Genomic DNA, 22973 nt, shown 5'->3' with positions numbered 1-22973 from the left:
AAATATATACAGCCTCGTACTGTACTAGGGATGATAAGCACTGACAACAACTTAGCTATATTCTGTATTCATGTACTGCATTATTATTTGCCAATACAGTATAGCCATGTGCTGGCTTATATCTCTATTGCACAGATCAAATAACCCTGGAAGCTCAGTTGGCAATAATGTTAGGTGAGACAGGAAGGTCTGTCTACCTGGTGTAAGCAGTTATTGGGCAGTCAGTGTGTGTCTAAGCATGGCCCTGCCTACTGCATTCCTAGTGACAGAGTAGGGAAGGCATTCAGGGAAGGGAGGAACTGTCCAGCTGTCTGTATCTAGCAGAGAATCTAACATACAGTATTAGATTGATGTTATTGGGACCCTGGCTGCTCACTTCTTCTCTCAGGCAACTCCAGCAACAAGGTAGGAAATACTGAAGTTTATATAAGCAGAGCATAAACACAGAAACTAGGCATGGGGTGGAAAGGTTACAGCATATGCGGAGTCAGACAAGGTGTGTCCGAGGATATTGTGAATAAAGAAAGGACAAGGATACAACTTATAAGGGCCTGATTCACTACGGATCACTATTCTGCTTATACGCACGCAACGGCGTTGCTAATATCAGCGGTGTTCTTTAAATGTTTGCAGTTGCATTGCGATCGCAGCCTGACATAAGGACGCACACTTCCCCTTACTCACATCCGTATACTTTAACAACATAGAGAAACAGTCGGTAACATTGCACAGTTAGAGAAGCCCAGACCTTACTCAGGAATCGCTTACTGCAGTGCACGCTATGAGGCTTCAGACGGCGTCTGGTTTCTCAGTGGCTAATTTATGCACAGCCCTGCAACAGCGTTGAAACGCACTGGCACGCCTGCTTTTGGGCGACCACCCCCGCGTCACCCCCAAACGGCACTTCCTGTCAATCATTCTGCCATGGGTCTGCATATCCTCTGTGTTCGCAGTCCTGCACGTGCACTGTGATACATATGCATGCGCAGTACGCAACAATCAGCCGATTGTGTGCGTATAAGCAACTGCGCTCCTTGCTGAATCAGGCCCTAAGTTATATGTGACATGTATCAACGTTTGTTTCATCAGCTGTTGTGTGAACTGCAAGTGCAAGCATGACTTGCCAGTCTCAAGACTCTGGCACGGCAGGATGTAGGTTGTAGTTACACAGCAGCTTTGGAGTCACAGTTTTGCAAAGCCTGTACAGTCTAGCCTGGTTTGCTGATTGGGCGTTATTTATCACAGGGCTTCGACATGCCCAGAAAACGTGGTTGACATGCCCCTATTTTCTATAATGCTCCCTATCACTGCCCACAAACGCCAGCAACATGTCAATCATACTGCGGCTCTTGGGGCACTGTGCAGGACCAGATCTATACATGCGCAGTGCGACGCCTGTGCAGATCTGCAAACATCGGAGATTTACATAAAATATAACATTTTCATAAATCTCTGATTTAGGCCCTATTACCACAAATAATAAATATACCCCTAGCTCATGTACTTATAGTGCACCTGATTCAGAGATGGACACAAAGCCGATGGGCTATTATAGGTAATCCGTGCATGTGCCTGAGTCGCATTGTGTATGTGTAGTTTCATTACCGATATCGCTCGCAGTGAGGATTTATTTGTATAGTGATTGATAGGCAGGGATCGTGTGTGGGCGTCAATGGGTGGGTGGCGACTCAAACGCAGGCATGTCGCAGTCATTTCTGTTGCGCGTCTCAGCCTGCGACTGCGATCTTCTATGCCGTAAAAATGACTCCAGCGTCTCAGTTCCTGCAGTGATTCTGCACTACCATAAGGTTACTCCGATTATCGACTGATCTGCAATCTGCGTCTTCGTAAACAGGCGCTAGGATTTGCAAATCTCAATACTAATCCAGGCGGCTGCGACATTGACATATTTCCACATGGCCGCGGTGTACAAATTCGCGGATGCACTGGCATTAGTGTACATCTCTGAATCAGTATGCGCTGGTGCTACACCACAGCTGTACATAAGGGCAGAAATCATCACAGATCCCTAACTGCAAAACTAAACCTAACATTTAATTCTTCATCTACTGTATGTCGTTCTATATTTACTTTCCTGTAAGTCATGCATACAGGACATTAAAACATTATAAGGGTAAACCCTGGTGTCATTGTTTTAATGTCCTGTATGCATGACCTACGTTTTGCAGTGCTGCAGGGTTGGCACTTTATAAATCAATAATAAAAATGTGGTAAAGCAACTTCTGAATGTATTTATGTCCTCTTCATTCATGTAACCTGAAGCAAAATGTAAAATTTCAAAGCCTCTGGCAGGGGAACAGTGTCAGTGTAGGCTTTATGGGAGTCATGTGACTAAAGTATTTCTGCAGAATGGAATGTACAGCATATTAATGACAGGTGGAGCAACTAAGAAAGTATAATTTATGGGAAATACCATGAAAAGGGGACATGATATCGCTTAATGAACAGAGGGCCTGATTCAGACCCAGTCGCAAGCGCTGAGCGCTCGCAACCGGGTCGATGGTGGCCCATAGCGCATGTGCACGGCAGAGACGGCTCCGTCGTGCTCATGCGCGAGACCCGGATAGCGACGGGCAATCCGGGTCTCGCACCAAAGGGGGGGTGCTGTCGATGTTGAGTGACAGCACGCCCCCTTTGGTGGGCGGGGCGGGGGGGTGGCTGCCCAGACGGAGGCGTTCCCATGGGAACGCCTACTATTTGGGGGCGGCCCCACTGACATCACAAGTGATGTCAGTGGGAGAGCTTTCAGCTCTGTTTGAGCCGAAAGCTCCCTGGGGCTTGCGGCCATGAGACCCTATCACAAGGGTCTTGTCACAAGCCCGATGGTCGCGATGGTCTTGAATCACGATGGCTCTGAATCAGGACCAGAGAAAGAGTCAAAATAAATAGCAAAAAGAAAATAATACTGTAATATTATGACGCATATATTTATGTACTGTAAGAAAACTTGGGCCCGTATTCAAGTAGCCTTGATAAGTCCGCCTACATAGCATGTTTTTGGCGAAAATACTTTTCATGTGCGCGACCGCTTTTCGCCCAATTCAATTCGAAAGGACGCGAAAACGGAAGCCGGCGATACTGAAACAGGCGAAAAGTGCTGTCAGTTTTGGGGAAATCAGCCTGACACCCCCCAAAAGATGCTCTGACATGGGGGTTCACTATGTGTAACCCCGAATAGCCCTGCTAAAGGTATTTGGGTTTTTTAAATGGTCTCAATAGGCGCTATTTAGCGTCTATCAGCAAGTGGTGACGAAGAGCATTTTGCTATTTTTTGGGGGGAAAATAAGTATTCCCATCAAATTTGGGGTTCATGAAAATGAGTGCAAGCATAATTAAAAATCGCTAAAGTCAAGCATTAAAAAGCACCAAAAACGCACCTTCAGTAAACACCTGCAATCCAAAATACACCCCCATACTTGCAGACCCCCTTTCGCAAATTTTTTACTTTGTACCCCCACTTTGATTTTTTTTTCACCATCTTTTTCAAAGTGTTTATGGGGTTTTTTTTGCATTTTTTGATGCAGTTAGTGTCAAGGGAGGTGTCCAAAGGGTGCAGGGTGGTTGCCGCTAGTTTGCACCCCAAAACCCCAATTCTGCACTTTTTTCCACCGGGTATTCATTGGCGAATCTTTTTCTGCTGGTTACAAGGCGCAAACTTATCACACCGGCGAAAAGTCGGACAAATTGAATATGGGGATAAGTGGAATCGGGGAAAATGACGTCATCGGCGAAAAAGTTTTGCCGAAAAAGGCTTTTTCGCCACTAATTGAATACGGCCCATAATCATATGGAACAAACTTAATGAAAGTTTATTTGTTAGGGCTGCAATGTAGTATTTATCAATCGCTAGAGATGTCTTGTGGTAACTCACCCCTCCGGAAATCTTTTCTCTCTATATCACTTCTATATCGCATCAGTGTAGTGTGCAGCCCCTATTACGCATGTGCAAAGCTTGTGTATGTGCATTCTGCAACTTGACTTTGGGGCCTATTTATCATTAAATATCTGCGGCATGTTACCCAAAAACACCCGTTTTCAGGGGATCTTCGCATATAATCAGTATCCTAGCAACGTATTATGGATATCTCCTATATCTGCTGCTGTACCTCCATTTCCGACAGCAGCCGCAACCCTCATAGGTTTCTATGGGGGATGCGATGCTGTCGGATTTACCAAGCTCCAGAATGAGAAGCATTCCAGGGCTTGACACCCCACAGCTAACGCCATCTAAAGATGGTGTTGTGCTGCTGTAACTTATGGGCTATAGATCACAAAAATTACCTGGAGAGGGGTTCAAGAGGAAACCCCCCGGTAATGGTCACAGTGCATGCGTGGTGTGTAGACCATGCATGCACTGAGGTCCCGGCACAGCAGTTTAGAGACCACTGACGTGGTCACTTCACTCCAAGCACTTCGCAGGGACGGTCTCCTTTTGGAGTGCCTGTCCCTGCGAGTGCTCTGTGATACATTTGGCCGATATGATTGTATACTGCATTGTGATCATGGGCGCTAATATAGCTCCCAGATCGCATTGTGTATGTGATCATTGATAAATGGACCCCTTTAAAAGGAGTATCCGAAGTCGTTGGTGGCATTGTAGGTAAGCATAACACCATCTTAATAAGGCATTTGTTATTTTATGATGACCGATGAAAGCTGATAGTATGATTAAATGCAATTGAGTGACAATTCTTGGAAGGGAGCTTTAACAGCTCCATGTGTTGGGAAGACATGTCATGGCATGTGTGACATGTGCATTTTCAAGGAATGTGTCTCCCTTCGGACATTCCTTGCCGTGTGCCTGGACTTGCCTTATTCCGCCGATGTGTGTACTGCTGGTGCACGTGTGATGTCAGTGGGGTGTGACTTCCTCTCTAGGACTCTGACTATTAATGATTAAGAGAATTACATTGGAATGTGTTTGAACGAATAATATGAGAGCTGCACCCATCACCTCAACAAGTGACACATCTTACTTACTGGACGTCCTAATGTTGTAACGAGGAATATAGGGACTGCTCCTTACAGTGTATTTACAAGGACAAGAATCGGTCTCAGGTTTCGTAGAAGGTAAGGAAAATTGGTGGTGCATGCAGAATTATCCTGGGCTTCATTTCATTGTCTCGATGATTTCACAGAACTTGAATTGCTTTAGATTGTATTTACATGTCTCTCAACTGTCCTGATATAGGCAGGACAGGCTCTGTCCTTCTGTCCTAATCCAGCTGGAAGGTTGGGAGGTGTGTCCCATTCACTGGTGTATTGCAAAGCCATGTGTACCTGCCATGGTGTGCGCTGCAATAAATGTCCCTTTAGAGGAAGGGAAGGGACTAAGTGGTGGTTCAGCATGTCAGAAGCGTTGGTCTTGCACCAAGACACTATTGTCCTATGTTATCAGTCATGACAGCCAAAATGCTACACACTCACAATGTAGTTTTTTTTTAATTTACACAAGTGTGCCAAAAGGCCCCCATACATCAGCAATTGATTGAAACAATCGTGCAATTTGCAATTGATTGTGTATAAAAATCTTTCCCTTTTTCAATCGATTGCAGATTGCAGAATTGCCACAATCGATTGAAAAAGGGAAAGATTTTTATACACAATGGATTGCAAATTGCACGATTGCTGCAATCAATTGCTGATGTATGGGGGCCTTAACTGTACTCCCAGCATTTTGCAGGCCACTTACCGATTCTGCAAACTGCGCTCATAAAAGGGGATGCACTTAATTTTGTGAGTTTACAGATGCCCAGAAAATGGTGGAAACTGAAAAAAATGTTTCATCACATTTAAGTCTTTAATAACATTATGGGATCAGCTTCTTCCCTTATTTAAAATTTAATGTTTTCATCCTAAAATACTCCTTTAGCCTCATTTATGTCATTGGCACTGTGTTTATTACATGAGCCACTTTTGTGCGTTTAAAAGTTTTTATTATACAGAGAATTAACGTTTACTGCCACAGGGGGTCATTCAGACCCGCTCGCGAGCGGCAGTACGCTCGCAAGCGGGTCGATGTTCCCCACTGCGCTTGCGCACGACGGAGGGAGCATGTGGTGTATTGTGAATCACAGGCCCTATGTGCAGTGTAATGTGAATAAGATTGTGGCGTAATTTGAATTGGGGATACTATTGTGTGACTATGCCCCTTTCATTTGAGACCATGCCCCTTTTTTGTGGCACGAGCCTACAGCGCGCGCTGTCCATTTACTGAAAAAGCTCAGAGGAAGGGGGTGGGGAGTTTGTAAGTGGTATAAAATACCGCCGGCCGCATGGCCGGGAGTTCGAATCCCGGCAGCGGCAGGCAGACAAATTAAGAGATCCCGGCAGCGGCAGCCCGACAGCGTTGGAAATCCCGATCGTCCTAACCCTCCTTAGGGGTGCCTAACCCTAACCTCCCCCCCTGTGCCTAACCCTAATCCCCCCTCTAAGTGCCTAAACCTAACCCCCCCTTCCCCGCTGCCTAAACCTAAATCCCCCGGGGTGGTGCCTAACAATAACCTCCCCCCGGAGGTGCCTAACCATAACCCTCCCTCCCCCTAGCTTAACCCTAACCCTCCCGGGGGGGGTGCCTAACCCTAAGTGCCCCCCGGGAGCCCTAAACCTAACCCTCCTCCCCCCGCGCGGCTGTCCGCTCGATCGGGATGCCGGGCGCTGGTCTCCCGGCATCAGAAAAATGACAGGCGTCTAGATTTAGACGCCTGTCATTTAACCCTCGCCGGGATAAAGCAGTCGGGAAGCCGGCTGTCAGGCTTACGTCAGCCGGCTTCCCGATTGCATCCCGGGAGTTCCACCACATATCTAAGACAACTTTAAGCAAAAAAAACAGAAAGGGGGTTGTTCCCCAGATGTCCCCCAGCATATTAAATTGCATGCATTTGATCCAGAGGAGTGCCTTGTGGCAAGGAGTCAGGCAGAGGACCCCGCTCAGTTGGTTTGATTATATTTTATACACAGATCATCTTATGCCTTCTTCTCGGATGCAGCTATGAATGTCCACTCACAGTAGAATACTGATTGGTGGATGGAGCTGGTCATTTGCCTATCATTATCAAGTAGAAGGTTCTGCTACATCCCCCATCACTCCCTTAGAAACGTTGGACAGCACTTGCTTACATTAATATTTTACGTATGCAGTATTGTTGTTGTTTCCATTGACGTAGTGTTTGTCCTCAAGTGCCCCTCACAGACCAGGGTGTAGGGATAACCGTTATGCATGCACTGACAGGAAATCTGTATAATACTTATGTCATTTGTAAGAAAGTTATGATTCTGCAAATGTTGTGGAACTAGTCCCATCATGACATGCCTATGACAATATAGAGAATAGGGGGTATTAATTACTAAAGTGCAGGATTTTAGAAGTGAAGTTGTTGCCCATAGCAACCAATCAGATTCTACTTATTTATCTAGCACCTTTTAGGAGAATCTGATTGGTTGCTATGGGTAACAACTCCACTTCTAAAAACCCGCACTTTAGTAAATTTACCCCTAAGGGTCTTTAGTAAAAAGTAAAGGGACTTAGCAACTGCGATCCTTGTTGAATCAGGCCCTAATACGCCTGATTCAACAAGGATGCGTACATATGCATTGCAGTGCGTTTGCACGAACCGGCCACTGCGATCGCAGAGACTACAGAGACCCATCACCATCATCAGAGTGATTGACAGGAAGTGCCGTTTGTGGGTGGTGACGGGGGGGTGGTCAGAGAAATGCAGGCATGCCAGGGCGTTTGAACACTGTTACATGGGCATGCATAAATTATCCACTGCGATGCCCTACGCAGCCTGAGGCCTGATAGCGTGCGCTGAAGTTAGCAATTTGTGAGTAAGGGCTGACCTTGTACAAGTGTGTGTGAGGCTGCGATAGTACTAAATTGTATCAATGTTTTCGCAGTCTTGCTAAACATTACGGACGTGTGTAAGGTAAAGTGGGCGTCCTTAGGTATTGCTGCAGCGGCATAGCGATCACATTGAATTAGCATACTATCGCAGTTTGAACTGCGTGCATAATCGCTATTGCATTCGCAGTTGCGATCCGTAGTGAATCGGCCTCTTAATTAATAATTTGTTGCGGTTCACCATATACCACACTTCAGTGCAAAACTGTGCAGCCCAATGATGTGATATTACCTGCTCATGAACGTGTCGGGATATGCTGTCTTTCATTGTACAGATGCCGTCTCCAACTGAAATTTTGAAGAAGGAGCTGGAGGAAGAGTTGAAGTTAAGTAGTGAAGACCTTCGGAGCCATGCTTGGTACCATGGACCCCTATCTCGGCCGGTAAGTACATGTTGCAACGTTTCTGGGAACTGCCACCTGCTTTAGCCATATACTGTATTTAGATTTAGATCATGTTGGTATTAAATATATGCACATGGATTCATCCACGACCATTATTGGATCATCTCTTTAACTATAATATGTCTTCACCTTGAGAAGGATATCAAATAACAGGTGTAGGCTACCTATGGAACTCCAAATGGTGTGGAGCTTCACTTCCCAGCATGCCCTGCCACAGTGTTAGCATACCCTAGCAGCAGAACTGTGGCAGGGCTTACAGTGATGTGTAGTTTCATAGCAGCTGGTCTGCCACAGGTTGGCTACCCTTGCCATATAATATACCTTTCTCTTCTGAGGATGTAGCTATAGGAAGCGAGGCAATAGGGCACATTTGTGAAAAAGCATCAAGAACATTATCTTTCTATCCGTGTTTATTGCAGCGATGAATATTTATTTCTGATGCAATTGATTTTTAAAAATGACCCTTGTCAGCTACCTCGGAGATATTGGTCTGAGTGATAACAATTAGCTTACCTCACTGCAAGGTAAAGCTTTAAGGGTGAGATGTATCAAACCTTCTAAAAGTGGAGAAGTGGGCAAGTACAGAAGTTGTCCGTAGCAACCAATCAACTTCTACCTATCATTTTATAGAATGTACTTTATAAATGCTAGTACGACGGTTTAATACATTCCAACCTTGTTCCATGTATTCCATGCTTGAGCCAGCTAGATTTGGGCTATGAGTGCCACTAATAAACAGAAAACTGTTAAAAATATATTTAAAAATGTTAGAACATTTTGAAACATTAAAAAAAATGTTTAAGTCAAATGTATGCAGAAAATGTGAAAGTTAAATTAAAATATCATATAATAAAAAAACACATATATAGAGCTCTATGTTCAATTTATTTTACCCAGCTTCTATGTTCAGACTTGTTCTAGCTTTAACCCGATTGTATTTCATTGTTGCTGTCACCTACAGGAGGCTGAGAAACTTTTGCAGATAGATGGTGACTTCCTAATCCGTGACTCCCTCTCCTCTGTGGGTGACTATGTTTTGAGCTGCATGAGCTCCAACCAAGTATTGCATTTTAAGATCATAGCTGTCACCTTGCGCCCAAAACGTGGCATCTCTCGAACTCTCTACCAACTAGAGCGGGACCAGTTTGACAACATTCCAGCCCTTGTTCGCTCCTATGTTGGTGATAAGAAGACTGTATCAGAGACCACAGGGGCAGTTATTGTGCGTCCGATTAACAGGACAGTTCCTCTTACTGTGGTGCAGGAAAGGCATAACTCGCAGAGAGGCAACAAAGAGAATAGGAGGAGCTTCCACATGGTTGACAACAGTTTGCTCAGGTACCAATTCAGCATACCTGAGACATGCAGCGTAAACTAGGGGGTATATTTACTAAATTGACAATTTTTAGAAGTGGAGATGTTGCCCATAGCAACCAATCAGATTCTACTTAACATTTATCTAGCACCTTCTAGAAAATAATATCTGGAATCTGATTGGTTGCTATGGGCAACATCTCCACTTATAAAAACCTGCACTTTAGTATTTATAACCCTTATTGTTCCCCTCATCATTAAATACCTCCCTTAAAAATTTATCTATTTCAAAGTGTGTGTTACCCACATATACAAAATGGATATTATACAAAATGTATCTCTATAATTGGGCAGATGTACTAAGGAAAGTGATAAATTGGAAAGGGATAAACTACCAACCTATCAGCTCCTAACTGTAACTTTCCCAATACAGCCTGTAACATGACAGTTATGAGCTGAGTGGCTGGTAGTTTATCACTTTCCAGAGGTTAGTACATCTGGATGTTTCTCAGCCATGATGTGTCTGTCTCACACTCACTCTCATACACCTCTCTCTCAGTCATCAGCACCTACATTGTCCCTCTCAGTGTACTTCACCCACAATGTATCTCTCAAATTTTCTCACGTACAATGTAACTCTCATAATGAGTCCTTTACCCACAATGTATCTATCTCACAGTGTCCTTTATCCATGATTTAAATCTCCCACCAAGTACCTCACTTGCAGTTCACCTCTCACAGTATGTTCCTCATGCACCTCTTACACAATATTCCTTATACACCTCCAATACTGTCCCTCACCCGCAAAATAACCTGTCTCACAAAGTTCAGAATGGCATGGGTTCGGGATGCCGGCATTTGGGATCCTGGTGGATCGGTCGGTATGCTAACCCTTACCCTCTCCCTACCCTAACCCTAACCCTCCCTTCCCGGTGCCTAAACCTAACCTCCCCCTTAGTGCCTAAACCTAACCTTCCCCTCCCAGCACCCTAATCCTAACTCCTCCTCCCCGCACCCTAATCAAAACCTCTCTCTTTAGTGCCTAAACCTAACCTCCCCCTCCCCGCACCCTAAACCTAACCTCCCCCTCCCCACACCCTAAACGTAACCTCCCCCTCCCCACACCCTAAACGTAACCACCCCCTCCCCGCACCCTAATCCTAACCTCCCCACACCCTAAACATAACCTCCCCCTCCCCGCACCCTAATCCTAACCACCCACTGCCTGCACCTTAAACCTAACCCTCCCCCTAGTGCCTAACCCTCATCCCTAACCCTCTCCTAACCCTGCTAATTGCCTTCAGGATTCTGGCAGTCGGGATGTTGGCGCCGGGATTCCGACAGGTGTTGGATACCGGCGCCGGGATTCTGATAGGTGTAGGGATTCTCACGCCAGCTATGTGACCACCGGAATCCCATGTGCCGGGATGTTGAACTTGTCTCTTCAGAATGTATCTCTTGCACAATGATTGACACCCACTAAACATGTTCCTGGCAATTGTACTTATGCACTATGTGTTTGTAATAATTCTATATTCACCAGGACGAAAGAGAGGTTTGGGAGTCAACCTGGAAATTTGGATATCCTCAAGGAAATTCCCCTGCAGAGTGCTCAGTCTGACAGCAACTTACTCACAGGTAGGGTGAGGTAATGAGAAAGAAATAAACGTGTAATTCAAATACCTTTTTTCTAGCTTTGATAATTCATACTTCATCTAATTTATTTTACCTTTTTGTCTTGGACCTGTTCTCTCTATTCATCATTCAGTGCTCTAATGTTTATACTTTCACACCATTTTTCATTCAGCTTTTACAGCAGAATCTTCAGTTGCTTCATCAGAGGACACAGCATCCATTCCTCTATCACCTATTTTCCGCACGGGAAGTGACCCAGTTCTCAGAGCCAAAATGCAACCAACTTTCCCCTTAGATTATGAAGGGAACAATGCTTTGAGGGGATCCGACAGTCAACTGCACTCCAAAGCACCCCCAAAGCCCATAAGAGCCCCATCATTATTGCTTCCAGATCCCCCTGATGAGACAAACACATATTGTGAATTGATACCACGTGCCCCTGATACTACTAGGAGAAATGTGGACACATTGAAAGTAGAGGAAAGGTGGAGGAACCGTGCTCGTGCCACTGAAACCACTTTTGGTTTTCTGGATTCAGAAAAGTCTGCAGATGTGATTAATTTTGGAGCGAGCCACCCTGCGTTGACTCATTTAGTGTTGGACAATTCTAAAAGTGTTTACTCTGATATGAATAAACCTAAATATGTCTATGCTGAGATGGAAAAACCTAGAACAGTAACTTCTGAAGTAAAAAAACCTAAACTGACCCATTCTAAGATGGACAGGTCTACAGTAGTACAATCTGGATTGGACAATACTACAGTAGTAAATTCTAAAGTGACACATTCTAAGGCTGATCATCCAATATTGAAGAGTGCTGAAGAAGATGACTTTGTCAGACCACAAATACAGACCACAACTTCTTTCCAACCCAAAAACTTTCAATCTATTCTACTCTCTCCAGAAAACAAACCTCTAGAACCCAATGCATTGCGCAAGCTGAAAGAGATTGTCAGCCAAAGAGACTGCAGAGAAAGCGCCCTTCATATTCTACGAGAAGACTGCTATGTATGTAGAGTCCATACCTCTTTTTCAACTCTTTTTTCACTTCTAATGATCTATTTATCCAAAATGTTTCTCTCCCTATATATATATATATATATATATATATTCCTAATATTATTTTCTCTCATCTCATACTCATAGGAGATTCGTATCTGCAGGGTTACCAAGGAGCAGCAAAAGAGTATGGGGGTACAGTCTGGGTTGGAGTTATTGACCTTGCCATTCGGACAGCAATTAAGACGGGACCTCTTAGAGAGGTTGGTATCTGGCAGATCTATGTGCATAAAATATATATTCCTATTTCTTCCCATCTAGGAAGGATTTAGATGGAAAGCAGAGCTTAGGTGGAAAGAAGAGACTTCTGGGCAGATCACACTATGGGAAGTGTTTTGAAGTCAGTAAGTGTTAGTTTAGAAAGCAAAGTGTTGTTACGCCAAACCCATATGATTTAATGAACACCCCCCCCTCAACCACTAGCACAATAAGTGGAAATTTGTATTTAAGGAAGAAGCCCCCTAGGTGGCTGACAGGGTATGGGGAGACATTTGGATCTAGTACACTGGTGTGCAATCACCTGGCTCTGCTATAAATTATGTGTTAGTTCTTCTCTGCCATTTTTAACTTTATCTTAATGCCACATTTCTAGAATTCAATGTAGCAATTGTTTTTTATTTCTCTGAAAAGAATAAGCAGAGGTTTGTTATAGGTGGAAGGCTAACAGAAATGACAGATGGGTATTAAAATAAAAATATATTTAAGGGGAATATGAAAGAAACTGGGGTACCCCTACATGTGTTTCTGAAAATGTGTGTTGCCACAGTTGTAGCTATTGACTAACAAAGTACAATAATTGACTAACAAAGTACAATGTGCTGTAACCCATGGCAACCATCCAGCTATTCCTGATTTAGTGCCGTTAAACAATGAATGCAAATGACAGATACCAACCTGTTGTTATGACACATTCTCCATCCTTATATTAACTACTCTCGGCCAGAATAGTGTGCAGATTCCAGCCCGGAGTTTTTTTGTAAATAAGTCCTTACTGTAACCAGGGTATCAAAACACATCATGCAGAGAACATAAGTAGACTACTGCCAAAACAAGTTTTATCCTCCTGAAGTTTCCTTTCCCACTCGCCGCCTAGTATTAAGTCATGTGATACAGAATCTGTTCAAAGAAATTCATTAAAATATGGTAAATTCTACAAATTGTATTCACGTTTCACCCTTAGACATCACCTCCTGTCTCTGGGAGTCGCTGTGGATATACTGGGATGCACTGGGGATGTGGCAGAGAGAGCACACACCTTACACCGAATCATCTGCCTGGCGTCTGAGCTGAAAGATTTTGCAGGAGATCTCTTTGCATTTTCTGCTGTCATGAAGGCCCTGACTCTGCCCCAGGTGAGAGAGCCGGAGTCCACATTGTATAGAGGTGATCATAATTAAAGTGACATAAAGGTATAAAAAAGGGCAAAGTCACAAGCATATCAATGATACTGTCTACATCAAACTCTTTTATGCCTTTAAACTTTTTAAAGATAGTCATGCTTGCTCTCAGGTGTACATTGTTTATCGAAGTAAACAAAGACACCTTGAGGCCAGTGGTAAACGCAAGATTTCCAGAGAGGAGTTTCCAAATGCTTGATTTTAAAGCAAGTGTGGCCAATCCATGAAGAGGGCATAATCAGCACTTAACCAGCTATAATAAACATCATACGAAGTACAGTATACAGTAGTTTATATAATAATTCTGAGAATTACAAGACCAGCAATCACAGTATGCCTTTATATCCGGAAATAGGGCCATCCTGTCTGAGCTGAAAGTTTTTATTTCAGATATAGGCTCTATTCCGGATCATTTGAGCAAGTTCGGGAATCGATAATAATATATACTAATAGAACAGTATTAATAATTGACCCTTTAGATGGTCCATATCAGTGCATCCCTAACAGTGCATGTGTTCCAGATCTCCTAGTTGGCGCACAAGTATATTCATTACTGGCTGACACATTTTAAAAGAACAGGTGGTGCTAAATATTTCATTTGTGACACTGGGGGGATCTTAAAAAACATGCAACTAGTATTATATGCTATTTCTATTGTGGTCATCATAGTGTAGGCTAGAGAGGGAAGTTTCCAGGCAAACGGAAACCCCCCTGCGTTTGCCTATGGAGGCTATGGGATTTTTTAACCAGGAAATTTTACATTCCTAAATTTCATGCAGTTTAAGCATAACTACAATTAGTACTGACATGGAGGCCCTGATACTGCAATAGGTGGTGACATGGAGGCCCTGACACTGCCCCTGGTGCTGACATGGAGGCCCACACACTGCCCCTGGTGCTGACATGGAGGCCCACACACTGCCCCTGGTGCTGACATGGAGGCCCTAACACTGCCCCGGGTGCTGACATGGAGGCCCTGGCACTGCTCCAGGTGCTAACATGAAGGCCCCGATACTGCAATGTGTGCTGACATGGAGGCCCTGACACTGCCCCTGGTGCTGACATGGAGGCCCACACACTGCCCTGGATGCTGACATGGAGGCCCTGATACGGGTGCAGACATGGAGACCCTAACACTGCCCTGGGTGCTGACATGGAGTCACTGATACTGCCCCAGGTACTGACATGAAGGCACCGATACTGCAATGTGTGCTGACATGGAGGCCCTGACACTGCCCCTGGTGCTGACATGGAGGCCCACACACTGCCCCTGGTGCTGACATGGAGGCCCTGACACTGCCCCAGGTACTGACATGAAGGCCCCGATACTGCAATGTGTGCTGACATGGAGGCCCTGACACAGCCCCAGGTGCCTACAAGAAGACCCTGGCACTCCCCCAAGGGCTGACATGAAGGCCCTGACACTGCAGTGAGTGCTGACATGAAGGCCCTGATACTGTCCTGGGTGCTGACATGAAAACCCTGGCACTGCCCCAGGGGCTGATATAAATGCCCTGATGTTGTCCCGTGTGCAGACATGTAGGCCCTGAAAATACCTGTGGTAGGTCTGGCATGTCATCCAGCGGTTTGTGAAACTGAAGGTTAATATAATGGATTATTTATATTTATTACATCTAAAATATTGTGATTTAATGAATCCCTACTTGATAAAAAAAATTGCCATATGTGCATAAGCATAAAAATAAAACACCAATAACCATGACATTCCAATACAGTTCTCTTAAAAAGTGAGGTTGGATTATGCAATTTATCCTTGCCTCATTAGAGGCAACTGAAGTCACATTGCTCATCTGTTCCAGGTCAAAATGTTTAAATTGCAAAGCAGGACATGACAGTTACCTAGGTGTTACATCACAAGATAAGTGTGTATGAATCCATTCACTTGTAGACTGTAGAGAGCATTTATGATACTTTCAACCAATCAGATTGGCTCAGGTTATGCATTGGTGTAAGATAGAGAACCACCACTGTAATAAGCAATGGCTGCTTTCCCTAAAGAGCAGAACATACAGCATAAATATGTGGGGGGATCACCTTAGACAAAATGCGGCTCTCCAGCTGTTGTTAAACTAGGCAGAACAATTAGAGACCCTCTTTTTTTTGCAGGTGTCTCGTCTAGAACAAACATGGCAGGTACTACGTCAAGCACACACAGAGAGCGCCATCACTTTTCACAAACAGTTGAAACCAGCCTTAAGAGAAATGGATGAATGTAAGTTGACCATACTTATACACTATACTTCATTTGCAAAAAATAACCTCAGAACAGTGGTTCTCAAACTCTGTCCTCAGGACCCCACACAGTTCTCGTTTTCCAGGTCACCCAGCTGGTGCACAGGTGTAGTCATTGCTCACTGACACATTTTAAAAGATTCACAGATGGAGCTAATTATTTCACTTGTGATTCTGTGAGACCTGGAAGACATGCACTGTGTGGGGTCCTGAGGACCAAGTTTGAGAACCTGTGCCTTAGAACAGGGGGGGGAATCTTTTTGCTGCCTAGGGCCATTTTGATATATATAACATTATTTGCGGGCCCGGTGCAGGCCACGCTCCCTCCGTGTGATGTCACGCTGGGGCGATACCACAATAGCCGGTGATTACAGCAATACAGGAGAGCTGTAAGGGCAGTAGTGTGACTGTGCGACCTAAGGACGCTCCAGGCGGCACTGTTGCATAGATTCTGGCTGCAGAGTGTCATTCTAGGCATCCTGCTAGCCAGATGAGGCTAGCAGAGAAAAGCTCAGAGGGCCAGACCAAATGATTCCGTGGGCCTTATATGGCCCTCTTGGGCCTGAGGTTCCCCATCCCTGCCTTAGAATAAATAACCCTTCAGGTGGCTTTACTTGTTAATTTTTATTTTGTTTACCACTTTTTAATCTAACTTTCTATTTGTACTTTTGTTGTGACGTTTCCTTCTGTGATCTGGGTGCTTTCCATTAAATACAATACTGTAGGTCTCACACTCGCTTCACCTGGCAATGTTGCGGTCCCACATATACTGCCTGTACTCAAGGCCCTGGAAGGTGAGGACGACTGGGGGGGGCCAGTGGAGGAAACCTGTGGACGGCTGCTCCGTGTATTGCAGGCAGCTCGATCATATGTTGTGAATGCAGAACTGCACAGGACCAATGCTGAGCACAAGCTAGAAGGTGAGCGGTAGAGAATTGGGAAAGATAAATTGGGCAGCTTTAAGGAAGGACAGAGAATGTGGTACAATGTTATAAACCGATGTTTAAGAGGGGGGGGGGATTAACAATGAAAGGTAATGGGAAGAGGAAGGGGATTTCTGTAGATGGGCAGAGACGGAGATAGAGTTTGGAGCTGTAGAGAGGACTAAGGGCCTGATTCAGAGCCGGACGCAATTAGCGCTCGCTCGTCCAGAAAATAGGGGTGGCTGTTCAAATGAACCGTTCGCTCTTTGCGGTCTGTTCACGCCTCTAGGTCTAAACGAGCTAACAAAACTTGCGGTCGTTTTTTGGAAAAATACGCCCCCTGGCCGCTCGCATCCTACGTCATGTCCGCTATTTATTAGATTAATCGAGTACATCGACCAGCGTATGAACTGCTCGCTATTCTTGGGGTTGGTTTTTGCTACCACAATCTTGCGAGCAGTTCTGGCTATAAAATAACCCAGTGACGTGGTCAATGACGCTGCTGTTTTAATTATGCACACCCATAAAACGCCGTTTTGACCTTTAAGCACGCCTGCGTTCGGATCTCCACTCCCCGTTTTCAAGCACCTTCCCCTGTTACCACCCACATACGCCTGTTTCTGTCACTCAAATTTTTAGGCATTCGCTATTTTGCGAGCACATGAATTTCGACCGCACTGACTGGTTCACGCATGCGTATAACGATCCGTACGCATGCGCAGTTGGGCAAACATCGCTCGGAGCGAACGAGCGGCCGCTTACGAGCGGCTCTGAATCAGGCCCTAAGTTGGAGGAAAGAAGCACATAATATTATGTGACACAAAGGCGGAAGTTGTGGAAAAGAGAAGATGACCCCAGAGAAGTGGGTAAAACTAGGACTATGGAAGTTTATTCATCATCCCTTCATTTCTTAATATCTAGTGATATAGGGCCTGATACATCAGGGATCACAACTGCAACAGTATACGCAGATCGGACGATGGTGCGTAATGCGCATGTGTAAGCAGCACAGTGTACGTGCGTGGGTTAGCATTGTGATCGCACTGCGATCACCTACGTAGATACAAAGCCATCGCAGACCGAGGGGCGGGACATGAGTGTTTGGCGGTGGTGACGGGGGAGTGGTAGGAGAAATATAGGTATGCCTGTCCATTTGAACGCCGTTGTATGGACGTGCATAAATTAGCCACTGTGATGGCAGCTTGTGTACTTACTGCGTGTGATGAGGTTAGCAATTTCTGAGTAAGATCGGACCTGTTATAATTGTGCGTAAGGGGCCGATGTTACTCAATGTTCCTGATGTATACGCAGGACTGCATGGTTTTACAGATGTGAGATAGCGGTAGTGGGCGTATCTATGCTGGCTGTGTGATGGCTTTGCAATTGCAGTTATTAGCATATTTTCGCAGCAGACATGCATGCGTAATCGCAGCTGTGATCCGTAATGAATCAGGCCCTAATTATGTAATGATGAATAGGCCCTGAGGGGAGAGAAATATATAAGACTGAGGAGCCTATTCATCATCACTAAAATTTCTCTGGAGGTAATTAGGTTTAGAACTTGCATGGAGTCCTACCTAATTACCGGAGGAATTCATCATTCCTGCTCTCCATAACTATCTATTTAGAAAAGCTGTCATTTTTGTGATGACAGCTTTCCAGGAAATAGATACTTTTCCTTCTCTACTCTACCTTACCGCAGCTGGAATCTGTGCTGCGCATGCGCTGTTACATCCGTAAAAGTAGCGCATGCGCAGCACTGCTTACAGCTGCAGTAATTCTGTGTGTGTCCCCCAACCCCACCTCTCACCTCCCACCCATCCCCGACTTACCTGCCTGCTGCAGCCGCTTCCGGCTCCGTCTGCTGTTCTGACACTGTGTTCTCCAGGCAGAACACAGTAAAGTTTACACAAAAAAAAACATTTTTTTCTAAACTTTACTGTGTTCTGCCTGGAGAGCACAGTGTCAGAACAGCCACCTGAGCCAGAGGAGAGACCAGGGAGTGCCAGAGGGAGCGGAGGAGGACCTGCCCACGCTGACACAGGTAAGTGTCACCTACTTTACGCCACCTCACAGTGGCGGATAGTAACACCATCAAATTTCGAAAATACATAATTTTTGGAATTTGATAAATAGCCTAATTTCTATATGCCCATACTAAGATATGGGGTGTGTGGAAATTAACGCAGGCGGATGTAACCAGGAGATATCAGTGATATCTCCTGCGCTAAGTGTGTTCATGAATTCTAAAATAACGGTAATTAAGGAAAATGTCCTTAAAAACTTTATTTTAGTGTTGATGAATAGGCCCCTGACTGACAAAAGGAAATTGGAAGTACATAGATAGCAAGAAAAGGTATTAATGTGAAGTAAGCAGCAAAAATGAAGTGGAGACACAGGATTATAGTAACACGTGAGATGGAAGGTCTGTATCTATATCATGTGTTGTCTTCATGCAGGCCTAGTTCCTCACCCAGAACTGAGAGAAGCTTTCCAGACTGAGTTTTCCTTAAGGATGTTCTGGGGGAGTAAAGGTGCCATCGCTGAGCAAAGTGAAAGGTATAAGAAGTTTGACCAAATCCTGAATGTTCTATCACAAAAGTTGGAACCAGAGACTCAGAGAAATAGGTTGACAAGCTTTGTGTATGGATCCATCTTCTAAACCGCACAGAGGACGCCATGAGCAGTTATCAGTAGACCTTATTTCCGAATGACACTAGGGGGTATATTTACTAAAGTGCGGGTTTTTAACAGTGAGATATTGCCCATAACAACCAATCAGATTCTAGCTATTAACTTCTAGAAGGTGGTAGATAAATGTTAAGTAGAATCTCATTGGTTGCTATGGGCAACATCTCCACTACTAAAAATCCGCACTTTAGTAAATATACCCCCAGATGTGCACCTGCAAAGCACCTTCATTTTGAACCGCCCTGCACATATCAACTTTGATGTCACTTGCATGTCTACTCTTCACCTTCTGTAAGCACCTACACAAAATTGCAGTGTCTTGGTGAAACATTTGAAGAGGCGCATTTTGTATAGGTGTGAACATCAACTCAGAAAAAAATTTACTTCCTACCAATTTAGAGACAGTGGCCCTCATTCAGAGGCGCTCGCAAGAAGCGAGCGATCGTTCTGAATGAGGACAGCCACTTGTCTAATCAAGTGCGGCCTCCTGGTCGCTAGCTAAGCTGTGGGTTACCACAAACAGCTTTAGCGACTGACCAGCTGGTCAATGGTCGCGATGGTCAAGACCATCGCGACCATCGGGGCTTGCGACGAGACCCTAAGGTTGGGTCTCGGCAACTGCAAGCCCCAGGGAGCTTCCTGCTCTGATCGAGCAGGAAGCTCCCCACTGACATCACTGCTGATGTCAGTGCGGCCGCCCACAAAACGGCAGACGTTCCTTAAGGAACGCCTCCGTTTGTGAAACTACCCCACCCGCCACGCCTACAAAACAGGGCGAAACTGTCGATCAACATCGACAGCCGCCCCTTTTGTACTGAGCTGAGAATTTCTCTCTGGCTCCGGGGCTTGCGCACGCACAGTGCGGCCGCTGCGTGTGAGCAGGGCCTAAACATCGACCTGGTGCGAGCGCTCTGCACTAAGTTTTCTAAGTTTTGAAGAAAGATGCCAAACCACTTTGTATACATACCATACAAAAGATATTCAACCACTGTATACCTACTAGATTCAACACAATATGTCAATCCACTGTGTATGCTTCTTAGTCCTAATAGAAATGATCAAACCACTGTATAAACCTTCTAGACCAAAACAAGATGTGAAACTACTGTAATGATTTTTGAGATGCGCAACAAGATATAGAAACATTATCATCTATTAGTCCCATCACAAGATATCAAACTGTCTGGTGGAGTCAAATATATTTAGCCACAATGTATGTCTATAAAACTACACACACTGCACAAAAATATCAAACCACTGCACTTCTGTCTGTTAAGTAGGCACAGCACATGATACCTAAGCAATGTGTATAATCTACAAGGTACCCAACCAATATGTATCATCAACATAACTAACTAAACCCATCACAAGTTTATGAAACCACTGTATCTATCTATTAAGCCCATCAAAATATATATATATATATATATATCTACTAGACCCTACTGTAAGATATCTAGCCACGGTGTATGGGAACAAGATGCAAAACAAACGATTACGCTATTCTGTGGGCCAAATGTTATAGCCTATGAGATGCGGGCAGCAGCGAGATATCATCAATGTAATGTGTTGGCTTTGCCATAAAACAGATTGCTACTTTATATCTAGCTGCTACATTATAGAAATCTAGCCGCTATCAGTATTGTGCATGCTATTTACTTTGCAGCAGCAGCAGTGGCATTAGCATCCATCTCTGAATCCGGCCCACTGTCAACTAATCGTGATTTATTAATAAAATCAAATTATACATATCTATACATGTTAGTAGGGGGCATAAATGAGATCTATCACCCCTAGCAATCACTGCCTGTAACATCAGTCCTCTGTCACTACAGAACACCACATTTATATTTTCTGACCCCAAGTGACATTACAATGCCATATATTTAAATGGTCTTTTGTAAATTGCCTTAGTAATGACCGTTTTTAATAAATTGCGGTAATAAATGAACCTATTCTAAGTTAGCATGACTCGGTGCAACCGGGCATTTGCTTTATTTAGCTGTTTAAATTAGGGATGTGCAGGCTCGGATAGGTTCGAGTTTGCACGTGGAGTTCGGATTTTTCCCTCCAAAAAAACGGAACTCAGAACGAGGCAAAACGTCATCTTACATGGACGAACATCATCATTCCTGGTCTTTTGTCCAGGAATGATGATGTTCGTCCATGTAAGATGACGTTTTGCCTCGTTCTGAGTTCCGTTTTTTTGGAGGGAAAAATCCGAACTCCACGTGCAAACTCGAACCTATCCGAGCCTGCACATCCCTAGTTTAAATAGGTCTTTACATGGATCAATCCAACTCACTGAATCAGAGAGGAAACCATTAATATGGCAAACAAGTGACCACACATATGGTCAAATAATGCTGTCATATTGCAACCACATTAAGTCATTCTCAATCAACTTCCCTTTGATCCCAGTCAGTAGCTGCACATTTTTTGGGCCTATACACGTTGCAGTTTGCATCAAGTATGGTCTAAGTAGGTCTTTGTATCACTGAAATTGTAACTTGTATTCCTAACTAAGGAGCTGATTCCGAGACGGATGCTATTGTGGGAGCCGCTATGTACAAAGACAATATGTAAATGCAGCAGGAGGTTATTTTGTGTAAATAGCTGATCCTCTGCTGCGTCCAAAGATGCAGCATCGGATTAATTATGTGAACATCAGACATCTGAGTAAGTCTCAGGTTACTCGGGATGTCTGGGTAAATCACTCTGCCGGGGCCAGTGAAGCTGGGCCCGGCGTACCCAGAAATATGAGGCCAACTTGCCCCCACTTTCTGGAATGCTCACTATCACCGCCCCCAATCGCCAGCAGCATGTCAATCATGACCGACATCTCGGAAACAGATCTGTACATGGGCAGATCTTCAAACATCGGAGATTTACATATATATTGAATTTACCTAAGTTTTTGAATATGGTACTTAGAACCTAAATTGCATTAGATTGATACAAGATGGTTAATGGTTGGGTGCTAAGTGGTAACTGCATATTTCTACCCTTTTCTTTTTCTAATGTGCCTTGTGACATTTTCTCTTGCAATGTGATATTGTGTGGTACCATATTTCACTAAATCAGCACTTTACACTGGACTCAGTGATGTCAATAACTTTATTAAGTGGCAGAAAATTAGACTGTTATTGTTCTTGATTTGTATTTTGTACGAACTATATTTTGTAACTATATTTAATAAAAAAAATATTAAAGCTTATTTTTACACAAATGTGTAGTCCTTTTTTTATGTAATCTTTTTTAGAGGTTTTTTTATAACAACAAAGGAGAAAACCTGTCGCACAGCAGTGAGTTAGAACATAGAACAGGAAGGTTATGTCCTTTCTATTTTAATAATTTAGTGATTGAGAAATGT

The 22973-nt window shown here is 44.2% G+C and overlaps 1 protein-coding gene across 2 annotated transcripts; it reads left to right on the top strand.

The window, feature by feature from the left end:
- The first annotated feature begins 351 nt into the window (after positions 1-351).
- LOC148534298 (breast cancer anti-estrogen resistance protein 3 homolog) lies at positions 352-21667 on the top strand. 2 transcript variants are annotated; one of them, XM_088467103.1, is made up of 10 exons: positions 352-405; positions 8200-8307; positions 9290-9666; positions 11186-11280; positions 11450-12285; positions 12424-12539; positions 13517-13688; positions 15861-15966; positions 16712-16906; positions 19369-21667. In XM_088467103.1, exons 2-10 carry the CDS (start codon positions 8200-8202, stop codon positions 19569-19571), a joined length of 2208 nt encoding a protein of 735 aa, XP_088323229.1. In that variant the 5' UTR covers positions 352-405; the 3' UTR covers positions 19572-21667. The 2 variants fall into 2 exon arrangements, with proteins under 2 accessions (XP_088323229.1, XP_088323230.1); XM_088467104.1 differs by lacking the exon at positions 352-405 and adding an exon at positions 4893-5091.
- Positions 21668-22973: the final 1306 nt, after the last annotated feature.

Source organism: Taudactylus pleione, unplaced genomic scaffold (genome assembly GCF_031769625.1).
Source record: "Taudactylus pleione unplaced genomic scaffold, aTauple2 ptg000069l, whole genome shotgun sequence".
Classification (NCBI taxonomy): Eukaryota; Metazoa; Chordata; class Amphibia; order Anura; family Myobatrachidae; genus Taudactylus; species Taudactylus pleione.
The sequence above is the reverse complement of the archived record's forward strand: the minus strand, read 5'-3'. Positions and strand labels throughout refer to the sequence as shown.

What these genes read in the sequence shown, in the direction of transcription:
- LOC148534298 (XM_088467103.1), top strand. Translation starts at nt 8,200, where the DNA reads ATGCCGTCTCCAACTGAAATTTTGAAGAAGGAGCTGGAGGAAGAGTTG. An exon ending in TTCTACGAGAAGACTGCTAT is followed by an intron (nt 12,286 to 12,423) that starts GTATGTAGAGTC and finishes TCATACTCATAG; the next exon opens with GAGATTCGTATCTGCAGGGT. An exon ending in TGCTGAGCACAAGCTAGAAG is followed by an intron (nt 16,907 to 19,368) that starts GTGAGCGGTAGA and finishes GTCTTCATGCAG; the next exon opens with GCCTAGTTCCTCACCCAGAA.